The sequence below is a fragment of the Notechis scutatus genome, chromosome Z (assembly GCF_049901735.1).
Source record: "Notechis scutatus isolate UNSWTSFEM ecotype Mainland chromosome Z, rNotScu1.2, whole genome shotgun sequence".
Taxonomy (NCBI): domain Eukaryota; kingdom Metazoa; phylum Chordata; class Lepidosauria; order Squamata; family Elapidae; genus Notechis; species Notechis scutatus.
Window position 1 is genome coordinate 93,109,447 of NC_142025.1, and position 13,359 is coordinate 93,122,805.

The 13,359-nt window shown below is 38.9% G+C and overlaps 1 protein-coding gene across 2 annotated transcripts in view; it reads left to right on the forward strand.

Moving 5' to 3' along the window:
* RAPGEFL1 (Rap guanine nucleotide exchange factor like 1) overlaps positions 1-13,359 on the forward strand; it is an 83,080-nt gene that overhangs the window by 50,318 nt on the left and 19,403 nt on the right. For both annotated transcript variants that reach the window (XM_026679684.2, XM_087946827.1), the window contains exons 3-10: positions 1,327-1,480; positions 1,705-1,802; positions 3,413-3,525; positions 4,694-4,861; positions 6,213-6,310; positions 6,555-6,677; positions 7,941-8,119; positions 10,027-10,117. In XM_026679684.2, the coding sequence (XP_026535469.1) occupies positions 1,327-1,480; positions 1,705-1,802; positions 3,413-3,525; positions 4,694-4,861; positions 6,213-6,310; positions 6,555-6,677; positions 7,941-8,119; positions 10,027-10,117 (1,024 nt within the window). The remainder of the gene's footprint in view (positions 1-1,326; positions 1,481-1,704; positions 1,803-3,412; positions 3,526-4,693; positions 4,862-6,212; positions 6,311-6,554; positions 6,678-7,940; positions 8,120-10,026; positions 10,118-13,359) is intronic.

The window sequence follows — 13,359 nt, forward strand, 5'->3', positions numbered from 1 at the left end:
GCACCACCTGCAGATGGTCTCCTTAAAATGGCAGGCAGACCAGGGATGGTTCCCTCTGCAGCCTCCGCAAGGCTTGGCTCCCTTGGCAGTTCCAGGTTTGCTGGATTTTACCCAGTGGACATCTTCTTCTTCACTGTTGCTGCTTTCGGAGCGGGATGGACTACGCGGTGCCCTCCTCACAGCATGGGTGGCGTGGACCTTGCTGCTGCCCTTGACTCGGGCTGCCGAACAGTCAGAGGCTTCCGCAGCTTTCACTTCTTCCAGAGCCTCCTTGAATGAGACGTCCTCCCTTGCAAACAGTCTCTTCTGCAAGGTTAAGTCCCTGAGGCCGAGGACTAGCCGGTCCCGAATCATTTCTTCAATGTTTGAGAATTTACAGTTTTTGATAGTCTCCTCAACGTCGCCACGAAATCATTTATGCTTTCTCCCTCCTTTTGGCTCCGGATGTAGAAGTCGTTCCAGTTTGCCAGGTATGATGGGTTAGGGTCGAAATGCCCCTTCAATGCTCATTGTAGCTCGTCCCAGGTTTGCTGGCTCATCTGCAATGAGGGCTTCAGCTAGTTCATAGAGTTCCGAATCGCAATAGGTTAAAAAGAAAGCCTTCTTTGCGTCGGATGCTGCCTGCATCCCGTTCACCTCCAAATTTAGGTTGAATCTTCCCATGTACGAGGACCATTTCTCCTTGGTTGGCTCGAATGAGATCGATAGGGGTCGATGTTGGTTCGCTGTTGGTTGGAATGGTCGAGTTTGTGATTCAGCTGGAAAATGGCCACGTTGCCCATGAGGTCCTTATCTTCCTCAGTATCCCACCTTCGTTGCCAGTGTTAAATGGGTGTGGATAAGGAAGAAGCAGGACTCAGGAGTGCGAAGAACTCTTTATTTTAAAGGCGGAATCAAAAAGCCAACAAATGCGATAGGCGCCGGCTTTTATAGCTGGTGCTGTCCAACACTTCAGCCACTGATGAGGATTCAATTCTTCCCGCCAGTGGCTGAACCAATGAGTGGAGTCTGACATCAGACTCCACTTTGCATATCAAGTAAACACATGTAAATACAGCATCATGCATATTTAACATTCAGAACTTTAAATCTTTTGTTTGTCTTTTCAGTTTTGTGATTATTTGGAATATACACAATATAAACCGAGACATTAAATTAAGATCAACAGGCTAGTTATACAAAATTCCTTTGGTTTTTCTCATTACTATCTGGGTTCAGATTACACTTCATTCCCAGATTTGTCATTTGGAATACTTTCTCCCTTTTAATTATTCATTCTTTCCTGAAACTTCATGCTGTGGGTTTACCTTAACCTGCGTCTGCTACCTTCATGATGGCATCAACAATCCCATCCCCACCATGCTGGAAAGAAGATGAGACTGTGCACCGGAAACGAGCAGTTTTGATCATTTTACTACACTTTCTTGAAACATTCAAGGGGATTTTGCAAGAAGAGGAGAAGGCTGGCAAAGTCATCAAGGTATTGCAGATCTTTTCTTGCCCTGCTTTCATGAGAATGAACTAATTAAGAAATGAATATGGCTGGATTACAAGATCCCAATTATTGTTTTTCTAAACATTATTTCATATGTCTAAGGAGGCAAGTCTTCATGGCTAGCCGGATACCGTTGGTCAGTAGTTGCTATTCATTTGCTTAGGCAGTTTGATGTTATTTGGTCCAAGCAACTTTCTCTTCTTTTTCAGGATCTGTATTTGCTGATCATGAAAGATGCATCCCTCTACCACAAACTGGAAGATGAAATCCTGAAGTTACATCAGCTTGTGGACACAGTGGAACTCAAGTAAGTTAAAAATGGCAACATGGATGGAGGAATTTTGGTTCCCATTTGGGCTTAATCCAAGTAAGGCAGCATAACAATGGTTATAGAAACCTTTTCATATCATTTTTTATTCTGAATGTGGCTAAACTATCCTGGGTTATAGTGATTCATAATATATGGATCTTCCTGGATTCTAACCTCATATTTGAGGATCAGGTGGAAGCTGTGGCTAGGAAGGCCTTTGCACAGTTATATTTTTGTACTAGTTACAATCTTATCTGGATCAAAAAGCTCTATTACCTTTGTACCTTGTCTAAACCAGAGGTCACCAACCTTTTGGACCTCAGGGACCACCAAACTCATAATTTTAGATCCCAGGGACCACTAACTGGTTCTGTGGGCGTGGCCTAATTTGTGGGTGTGGCTTGGTGGTCATGTGACTGGCTGGGCATGGCTTGTATGCAAATATTATAAATATTTATATAAATATTGATTTTTTTAAAAAAAGGGAGCAACTTTTACCCAAAATCAGGCAAAGCAGGCAGGCAGATTGAGTTGCTCACAGAATCACAGATTCATTCAGAGATCTATCTATCTGCCATTGGCTACTCTGTCTGTCACATAAAATTTGCTTGCAAGCAAACTCACAAAATTAATTCATAACACATCATGTATGTAAATATTGATTTTTTTTAATTTTAAAAAAGCAACTTTTATCCAAAATCAGGCAAAGCAGGCAGATTGAGTTGCTCACAGAATCATTCAATTATCTATGTATCTGCCATCGGCTAGCTCAGTCTCTCAAATTTGCTTGCCGTGAGTCTGCACTGAATTTGCTTGCAAGCAAACCTTCAGTCCTAAGAGAGGTTTGGCTGTGCTTAGCTAGAAAGCAAGAAATCAACCATTTCCTGCTTCCTAGCTAATCTAAATCTCCCGGCACAGCAGAACAGATGATGGTCGGAAAAAGGAAAAATAGCAACTTAGCAGGCAAGTTTACCGGGTAAGGAGTGAGTGGGCCTTGTGTTTCTGCGCAGCCTGGATTAATTGCTTTGGGGAGGCGGTGTTCTGGGGGTGAGATTTCTCTGTGGCCCACCAAAATTTTCTCATGGCCCACCAGTGGGCCACGGCCCACTGGTTGGCTACCGCTGGTCTAAACTATTGCTATGCACGTTACATGAGATTGCCCATGAAAATCACTTGGAAACCAACTGGTCCAGAATGGAATGGCTTGAATAATGAGGGTAGGGATTTACATTTAACACCTCTACTTTAGGAGCTACACAGGCTACCTGCTATTATGGTTGTCATTTTTAAAACTCTCTTGATTGGGTACTTGCGTACTTCAGAAACATCTTAGTCCCAGGAAGAGGATTAAACATTGCCATTTCTAACGGGGAATCAATTATTTCTTAGTTTACATGATTTAATTTCTATAACCATAGGTTCAGATCTTGAAGCTGCTATTGGGAAATGGGACATAGATGCTTGTCTCATTGGCTGAATTTGCATAACATACTAATTTAAAATGTGATTGGATGCTTTGTAGCTTAGTGAATTGGGTCAGTCGTAGCTATTTTGGAGGATGGAGTTACTGTCTCTTTTGGCTTCTAAATCTTGCCATCTGGCTACAGAGTGACTGAAGAAACCCAACCACCCAACAAGCAGGTCAAGCCTTTATTCAGACATTTTCGTCGCATTGATTCATGTCTTCAAACTCGGGTTGCTTTCCGTGGATCTGATGAAAGTAAGTAATGAAGAGTATGCTTGGCAGTGGGGTGGAAGGGAGAATAAAATTGAAGTTTTGTTTATACGAACTGAAAAAGGATAGTGATATAATTTCATCCAACCATTGGCAAAAATTTACAAATGCACACGAGCCCTTGAATAAACTAGACTGGATTTGCCATTCAACTTTCGCAGAGCAGAATATCCACTTGGAATATTTAGAATGTGGTTTGGCATTTTCTCAAAATTATTGTTATGGTGGAATTTGTGCATTTCCATTTAGGTCTGTTGTCTCCCAAGGAAAATGTCACAGTGACATCTGCCTCCTTTCCTGCTTTGCCTATTGCAGCCTTTTCAAAGTTCACAAAATAAGAGATTAGAGAAAGCGGGGGAGCGTAAAAGCAGAGTAAAAGCAGTCAAGTTAGTTTATGGTAGAGCTTTTCAAACTTGCTGGTTGAGAAATTCTCAGGGTTCGAAGCCCACACATCTTTAAGTTGCCAAGTTTAGAAAACACTTCAACAAAACACTTTTTCACTGGCTCCATTCCTCTGTCTTTGAAGGAAAAAGGTCTGCCAAATGAAGCAGAAACAAGTTTTCTTCATACTACAGCATAAGAATTTGGCATGATAACATAGGAATGAGCCAAGCTAATTTAAGTCTGGATGTTCATAAGATTTTAAAAATTAAAAGTAGCTCAGCAATCATTCAGTTAGGTTTGTAAGACAATAATGGGGCAGGAATAAACAGGGACACTGATGCTGTATCACTGATGCATTAGAAGTTGGGCTTTTCACCAGTTCAAATTTCAAAGTCTCACACAAATCAAATTATAGAAGTCTAATGTGAGATGCCATGAGTGATGTCTCAAGGTCTGTATTTAAGGGATAAGAGGGGGAAGTAAACATCATTCTTGTCATTGTCATACATACGATTTTCTAGATGAGTGATGAAACCAGGAAACTTAATCTGTCTAGAAGGAACAGAATTCCACCGGTGTTGACTATTCTTGCCGTTTCCATATTGTAGGACCAACATTACAGGCTTTTCCAAATGCAACATGTTGGCTTGATCGCATTTAGTCTCCAATTGTGGCCAGAGTCTCAGAGACACTGATAGGATTCAAGCCTTCATTGAAGTCCCTTGCTATTCCAGGTTTCAACAGTTTGGTTGTCTTCCCTTTTTTCTAGTCTTCTGCCGAGTCTATATGCCAGACCACTCCTATGTCACCATCCGCAGCCGCCTCTCAGCCTCTGTGAAGGACATCCTCATGTCAGTGACCGAGAAACTTCAATATTCTGATGAACAGCCTACACGGGAGGAAGCTCTCATTCTTGTGGCTGTTACATCATCAGGAGGTATCTGTTCTTCAGGAAGAGTGATAGTGACACCACTCTGGTTTGGATTATCCTTCCACAATCTTGAAACTCAAAAACTTCAGAAAATAAAAAGAGGGGAAAGCATAAGAAGTTGTAGCTACTATTATATCTTACTGCCACCCTTTTCATTGTCTCAGTAACAGGTTCATTTTGCTCCTGGTCAAAATGAACCACATTTGGATTTTCTTGTTTGTCGCACCAGAATGAGACCTAAGAAGAAAGTAGTAGACTTACCTAGTGCCTGGGGTCACATAATATGCAGGGAATGTCCATAAGTGCAGCAAAAGTGAAACAGAGTAGTGAATTCATGAATAATTAATTTATTCTATAATGTAAGTTAAAATAGAAGTTAGTTCTTTTCTCCCGTTTAACATTTTATTGAGTTATAAAATATTGTAAAATACAAAAGTAAATAGAAAAGCACTGCGGAGGAAAAGGGGGAAGAGAAGTGAGGAAGGATAAGAAAAAAGAAAAAGAAGCATTGACTTCCGACTCCCTCTGTTACAGTAAAATAAGGCATTAACATCAAATCCCAACTTTTTGCTTTTTCATAATAATATGAACAAGCCATTTCTATAAAGATCTATCAGTCCACTCGGTAAAACCCAAAATCAAACTTTCATTCTCTTCCACTTCAAACACAAAGTTCAGAAGTGGTCTCCATGTGGAAACAAAAGTACTTTATGTCCTTTTCTTTAATCAAAGTAATCAATTTTGCCATTTCAGCCAACTCCCATCAACTTCTACAACCACTCGTTCATAATAAGAATCGAAGTATCTTTCCAATTTTGTGCATACAATAGTCTTGCTGCTGTCAACATACATAATAACAAAGTGAAATAGAAGATTGTTCTGTTGTATGTTGTTCCTTTTTCTGCTTTGTGGGTGGGTTAATGAGTGAAAGTCCTCCTGCCTAGAATTTGGTTTTAAAGACTGGGAAAGTCTCAACACTTAAGTCTAAAGCCAAAAATGAAATAATATTAATAAATGGTGTCCCACGCTCAGGCAATTGTAACTCTCCAAGGGTGTTCAGATACACAAGACAGGACAAATGTTTGGGGTTTTTTGGAAAATCTTACCTTAGGCATTCCAGATGTGATTGCACTATGAGAAACTCCACTGATGCCAGATGTCTCAAAAAAGCTACATATTGAAGCATAAAATGTGTGTTCACATGTTGGATGATGAATTGAAAGGAAGACTTATAGACTTCATGTGAACATGAACCTACATTTACCTTATTTTTTTTAAATAAAAATGTTATGGAGGGTATTTATATGCCAATCCAGATAATTCAGTAATTTTCAATCATTTTCACCCGTAATATCAGAGAAATCTGTGCTACAGCCTAATGAAGAGTGTGTTTTCACTACCTTGGGAATAAACAGCCATCTTTTTGCCTGTACTAAGGATACTTTTCCATCCCTGGTAAGTGAATTTCCTTGGATGTTACTCTCCTTGACATGTCAATATGACTTTTGCATTGTGACTCTTTGTGGTTGCTGTGTTCATGCTTACAGTTTATCTTTATTCTCCAACTTGCAACATATGTAAATATGTCTCCCTCCCTTCCCTTCCCCTTATGTATGTTTATAGAAAGATACACATTCACACACATACATACCCAGATCTTCTACTGGTAACATACCCATCAGTTTGACCTTTTCTGCAGGTCCCTCTCCCAGAGGAAATCCAAGTATCACCAGGTGACACAGAGATCCACCGAATGGAAGCTGAGGATGTAGCAAATCACCTGACAGCCTTCCACTGGGAACTGTTCTGGTGTGTCCATGAGGTGAGCAAACAAAATATAACCTTCCTAACTTGATCTCTTCCAGATATGTTTGGACACTGGCTCCCTGGCACCTAGAGGTGGTATTCAGCAGGTTCTGACCAGTTCTGGAGAACTGGTAGTGGAAATTTTGAGTAGTTCAGAGAACTGGCGAATACCACCTCTGACTGGAGATTTCACAGTATCCTTCCCCTGCCACGCCCACCAAGCCACACTCACAGAACCGATAGTAAAAAAAATTGAATCCCACCACTGCTGGTGCCTCATGTCAGTCAGCATACGAGAGCTGAATATACATTCAAAGATGCCTCAGATTCTTATCATTGTGTAATTCTATAGTGTACTGAATGTTCCCCTTGAGATGCTAGCTTTCTTTAGGTAGAGGGAGCTTCTCAATATGCCTATTCAAACTTTGCAAGAACTATATTGTCTGCCAATCTTAGATTTTTTAAATAAATTTTCAGAAATGGAAAAGCTTGACTGATATTTTGCACTTCAGAATAGCAGGATGTTCTGATGACTGAAGGTTTGGGAAAAGATAAGGTTAGAGGCTTGCTCTCTGACACATTGGTTGTTTTTTTTTTAACTAGAGGCTTAAAAGATCATATATCATCCAATCATCACTGAAATGCTAGCAAATTTGCCCTCATTACAATAACAGATCAAGAGTGACTGATATTTTATTATTTTGTTTTGCACTGGTGGTTAAACAAATATGGTGGTCATTAAGCAAATTCCATGGTAATTAATTGAACCAGTTGTTTGCTATTGTTTTGCCGAAATCTGGAAGTAAATACCAGTTTTCAGCAAAAACATTGTAAAATGCAGTCGAGTGATCATGGGATGCTGCAAGTGGTCATAAATGTGGCCTGGTTGCTGAGCACTCAAAATGCAGTCATGTGATTGTGGATTTGAACTTTAGAACTAGGTCATAAGTACTCCTGGAAATTCTGTAATTCTGAATAGTAGTCACTAAGCAATCAATTGTAAATCAAGGACAGCCTGCATAGAGGAATATTCAGTCATTTGACTTTTACCATTTTACAGGTTGAACTGATCCAATATAACAACTTAGCTTTACTTAGCCTTATCTTTTCTCCAATTCTGTTTCCACCCTCTTTGTCCTTGTTATGTGTTATATAGACTGATCAACGAAAGGAGTTCATGTATATGAGATGCTTGGCACCAGGATTGCAGGGTGAAGCCTTCAATCTGGGTCTCAGAAAGCCCGTTAGTTATTCTCTTTCCTTTTCAAATTCTTTATAGCTAGAATTTGTGGATTATGTGTTCCATGGTGAACGTGGCCGCCGGGAGACTGCCAATCTGGAATTACTGCTACAACGCTGCAGTGAAGTTCAGCACTGGGTGGCCACTGAAGTATTACTATGTGAATCTCTAGGAAAGCGGGCTCACTTGCTGAAGAAATTCATCAAGATTGCTGCTGTGTGAGTACCATATTTTGGCCCTTTCTTCATAATGGGATTACGTTTAATACAGTCATAATGTCACTGATGATGAGGGTTCTCCTTCTGTTACTTGACATGAGATAATTAATGCTTCCCAAATGTTCAAAGCCCCAAGCCCTTTTTATATGTGTTGCATGGGTGATGCAAGTAAACAACAGCAGAGCTTAATTGCACAGTTGTGCTGCCATCTGGACTTTTTGACACACAAACACACATGCGGATGCTCTGGTTGCTGTGTTAAGGGAAATGGTTTAAAATTCAAAAGAGGGATAATTGAAAATATTCAGCTTCTTTGAATTTCAAGCAGCCCCAAAGAGAGGGTGAATTAAGTCCTCACAAGGTTACAGGCAGTTCATTCTCCTCTGCAGTTACAGGAAGTTCATAAAGAAATTCCAGTTCTTTATTAAATATATTCCAATGTCTTGAAATCGGTAAAATAAGAATATGGGAATTCTGAGAGGTCTGTAGAATATACTATGAAATCTTAGCTTTCCATTTTTCTCTTTTCTTGTTCTGTTCAACCATTGTGTTCCTCTCTGCTTCTTCCCTGCATGGTCAGTCCACTTCCCTTCTCTGTTGGTTCCTTTAATGGCTAGGAAGGTTGAACTTATTTCACCATTCTGGTTGGCTTTAATACCCAATGACAGCTGAGCTTCCTTCCCAGATTGTTTACTGGTTGAGATGATGTTGCAGCAGAAAGGCTTGAGGCCTGGAGGAGGAAGAGAGGGTTGAACACAGCTATGAAGCACACTGGGTGACAAATTATGGCTTTGAGTGATATTTTTCAGGTTATAGATGTGCTCTAAATTCCTGGATTTGCAAAGGCTATGGTTTGGTTACAAATGATGTTTGTATCCTATGGATTTCATGGAAGCATGTCAAGAGAAAGTGGAGGCATTTATTTGCTTGTAGTATTTAGGAACCACCCTATCCCAAGCTACCCTTTTTTTTCTTCTGGGCCACAAATTACTTTGTAAAAAAGGACAGGCTTCTAAATACTATTTTCCCTTCCTTGCTACCTAACCAGTACAGTGGTCTCCTGCAAAAAACTCTGAGACGTTTGTTGAAAAATTAGATGGCACATGAGGCAGAAGGCCTGAGGTAAAGTAGGAGAACTTTCTGCCGTCTCAAATCATCCTGTTTCACAAGTTTTGAACATGTTTGGTGATCTTGTAGAGATCCAAACAGGTTGGATCATTTAATACAAAGTGGGGATTTTACTCGTAAAGCAATGCTTGATATTGGGCAAACTGCCCAATAGACTATCATCTGCTTTATGAGGTAGAAACACACACACACACACACACCAGAGCCAGGATTTTCATTGCTTTAGGGAGAGCAATTGGTAAGAGTTCTTTCTGTTGGCTAGTAGTGCAAACAAATCCACCAATCATTTATCTCATATTGCTCCAGCGTAAAACTATGAGGCAGTTTCAGTTGTTGGCCTTGTGGTGAGGCAAAACAGCCCTTGGTAGTGTGGACAGTGTAAGGAATGCTGGCATAATTTTGTGTTGAGTTGAGCTCCTCTCTTCCGGCATCCAGGAACAGGGACAGGAAGTTCGACTGTTCACAAATTTAGGCCACACCATTTTTTTCCCCTCTTCATCTCATCCTCCACCTTTTCCTCAAATGGCACTCGAGAGTGAAACAGGGCAGAACATTTGACTGCAATTAAGGTAATAAAGATTTAAGGGGCACCATGTCTTATGCATATAAGTAGTAAGGTGATAGATACAAGGGGGCTATGATAGCAGCCAAGATGGCTTCTCCTATTTTACTTACTGATATCAGACTAAATTGAATTAAGAGCAGGGATGGTACAATCATTCGAAACTGTTTAGTTTTAATATTATTCTGGTTTGATTCTTTTTATTTTCTCCCCATAGATGTAAACAGCATCAGGACATGCTAACATTCTATGCTGTGGTTATAGGATTGAACAATGCACCTGTCAGTCGTTTACGCCTCACCTGGGAGGTAAGATGATGATGAAGAGAAACTGATTTTTGTGTATTTGTAATCTCAGTTATCTCTTTTTCTCTCATACGCACTATTTTGTCACCCAAATTTGCAGTTAAATTTTTATATTTCTAAAATATTTCAAATGGCCAAGGATGTGTAGTATAAAGTTTTAAAATTTAAATGTATCCTGACAAATTCTCATTGTACCATTATCATCTTAAAAACAATTAAAAATTACTGGTCATTAGATCCAGATTAGATCCATAATTCATTATGACAATGCATTTCAGTTGGACAAATCTGAAGTATTTCCTTCATTTCAATTGGTTCATTCTATGGAATCTTTGCTTGCTTGCCTCTAATCATGTCATAAAGATTCTCTAGCAACATTTTTTTGTGTGCTATTTCCTGGGTCTAGGACATTGCCTTCATCTCATTGAGAATTGTAATTATATAGGTATTACAGTAAATTTTTCCTCATTTCAGCACTGTCCAAGTCAATTTCATGGTATGAAATCTATTAGGCTTTTTTTTTTTAACTCATCACTCTAAAAAAAAAGTAAGTAATTCCAGTGACTTGAAAGCAGGATCAGAGTCAATAATAACAAGAGCAGATTTCATGATGCTGGTATAATTTTTTGCAAATTCAGAATGCTTAAATAACACTTCAGTTCACCACTAAAAGGCCTTTTGAATGATTAGCAGTGGTTCACTTCTTGTCATGATTTACTGTAACCATGGTTTTTATTTTTTAAACTATAGTTTATGATTTAGTGCAGGCTGCAGGAGCTGATTGTGCACAATATAGCAAGCCAGAATCAAACCAAGTTCTTTGAGACTTGTTGTGATATATGAAATCCAGCTTATCTGGTTGTAATACATGAAAAGCAAAACAAAAATATAATAATTACTCCTAAGAATCAGGAAACAAGTTTCTCTGATAGGGGAGATCCAGGTGTATCAAAGAAGCAGTCCTTCATCCTTTGCTTAGATAATGCTTGAACTCATAAGGGAATTTCATGGAGTTTCCAAGAAACAACAAAGTATATCCCAATGTATTCCACGGAACTTGCTTCTGAATAAAGCTGTGAGGACTGGGTTGCAAACCAAGATATAAACCAAGACTACACCTGGAATACTGCACGCCAATTTTGGTCACCATACTGACAAAAAAGATGTTGAGACTTTGGAAAAAGTTCAGAGAAAAGCAATTAAGATGATCAAAGGTCTGGAGACTAAACCATATGAAGAATGGCTGCAGGATTTGGGTTTGGCTAGTCTAAAGAGAAGAAGAATTAGGGGTGACATGATAGCAGTATTTCAGTATTTGAGGGGCTGCCACCAAGAAGAGGGGGTCAAATTATTCTCCAAAGCAGCAGAGGGCAGGACAAGAAACAATGGACGGAAACTAATTAAGGAGAAGCAACCTGGAATTAAGGAGAAACTTCCTAACAGTGAGGACAATTAATCAGTGGAACAGCTTGCCTTCAGAAATAGTGGGCACTCCAACACTGGAGGTTTTTAAAAGACTAGACAGATACTTATCTGAAATCGAATAGGGCTCCTGCTTGAGCAGCGGGCTGGACTAGAAGACCTCCAAGGTCCCTTCCAGCTCATTCTATTATTTCTTTTCCAATATCTACCTACATATTTATATTAATTTAGCCTAGAAATATCCCAGAGACTGAGTGATACAAATCAATCACTCAATCAATATATAAGATTTGTTTACCTACCCTACATATTTATATCTAATATTTACTAATGTACTACATACTAGTATTTTGAGGTATGCATTTTTAACCATTTTGATAAACCAGGATGGCTGATACCGCAGAAAAAAGCAAGGTAACTAGTTGCTTCTAGTGCTTTCTTTCCACCTCTGTGAAGTATGAATTTTATCTTTTTATTTCCAACCCAATGTTGGGCAGAAATTAGGTAAAAAGGGTCACAATGTCATCAAGAAGGTAAGGCTTCCAAAACTGAATACAAAAATCCAAATTCAGGGTGGGAAAAATAGCCCACAAAAGAAAGACTGAGTTCACAAAGGCCTGGTGTGGCATTACAGGAGAAAAATGATCCTGAAAAGTTCCCTCAAAGTATTTCAATGGTCCAAGCATATGGACAGCATGTGATTTAGAATGTTCCTGACTCCTCCATTCTATACTCCTACCCCTTCCTGGCCATATGACCCAGATTCTAACCCCTTTTTATAGAGTGATTATAAAACGGACTTGAAAAATTAAGATTAGGTCTGTTTATAATAGTGTTCTTCAGACTTGACAATTTTACAATGCATGGTCTTCAAACCCAGTTTTTCAATCATTCATTTATTCATTCATTTTATTCAGTCAGTGACCAATAATATAAAATGATAAAAAGGGGGATGAAAGATAAATATAATCAGGATCAAGAGACAGAAATAAGTAAATTATATATTGGCATGTATCAAATATGATACTCTGAACATCCCTATTACAATAATATGTTTACTTATTTAACTAATAGATCTAATATATTAAAAACTATACACTAAAATATGTATTTTAAAAATTATTAACAAATAACAAGATGTTGATAAAAAATAAAAGTCTTTACTTCTTTAACCAGTTTTGCCTTATCTCTGCAGCAATACAAAATTTGGCCATTGTATGTGTAATGGCTGGAGTGTTGGAGAAGATGGTTCATATAGAAATTACCTGCCTCCCTAGAAATATCTCTAATAGAGGAAGATATATGTCTAATATCCCTGTAGAATTTATAGTGTAATAAGATATGTGAGATGTTTTTAACTTTCTTATTACCACATGTACGTATTCATTCTGCTATGGGGGTTTTATTAAAGCTGCTTTGCAGGTAGAATATTAAATCTAGCCCTAAAAAGTGCTATTCTGCTCTTAGGAAAAGTTAGATTTTTCAGGTATCCCATTTATTCCATCTAATCAGAGGTGGGATTCAACTGGTGTTACTACCAGTTTAGTGATTACGTTTTGTGCTAGGAAGTATTGAATTTTCAGCCAGTAAATTATCATAATCTCCCAGGCCCTAACCTGAATTTAAGGCATTCCTGTCTCAATTCCCAATTGGGCATTTGATGTCCTACTAGGTACAGCTAAAATTGATTACAGGAATGTTGTTTCTATAATTTCCACTGACTCTTCAAAAAAAAATCCTGTTTGTGCCATTCAACTCCCAGAATTCTCTAGCCAACATGGAAAATTCTGGGGTTTGAAGTCCACACATCTTGCCTAGTTTGA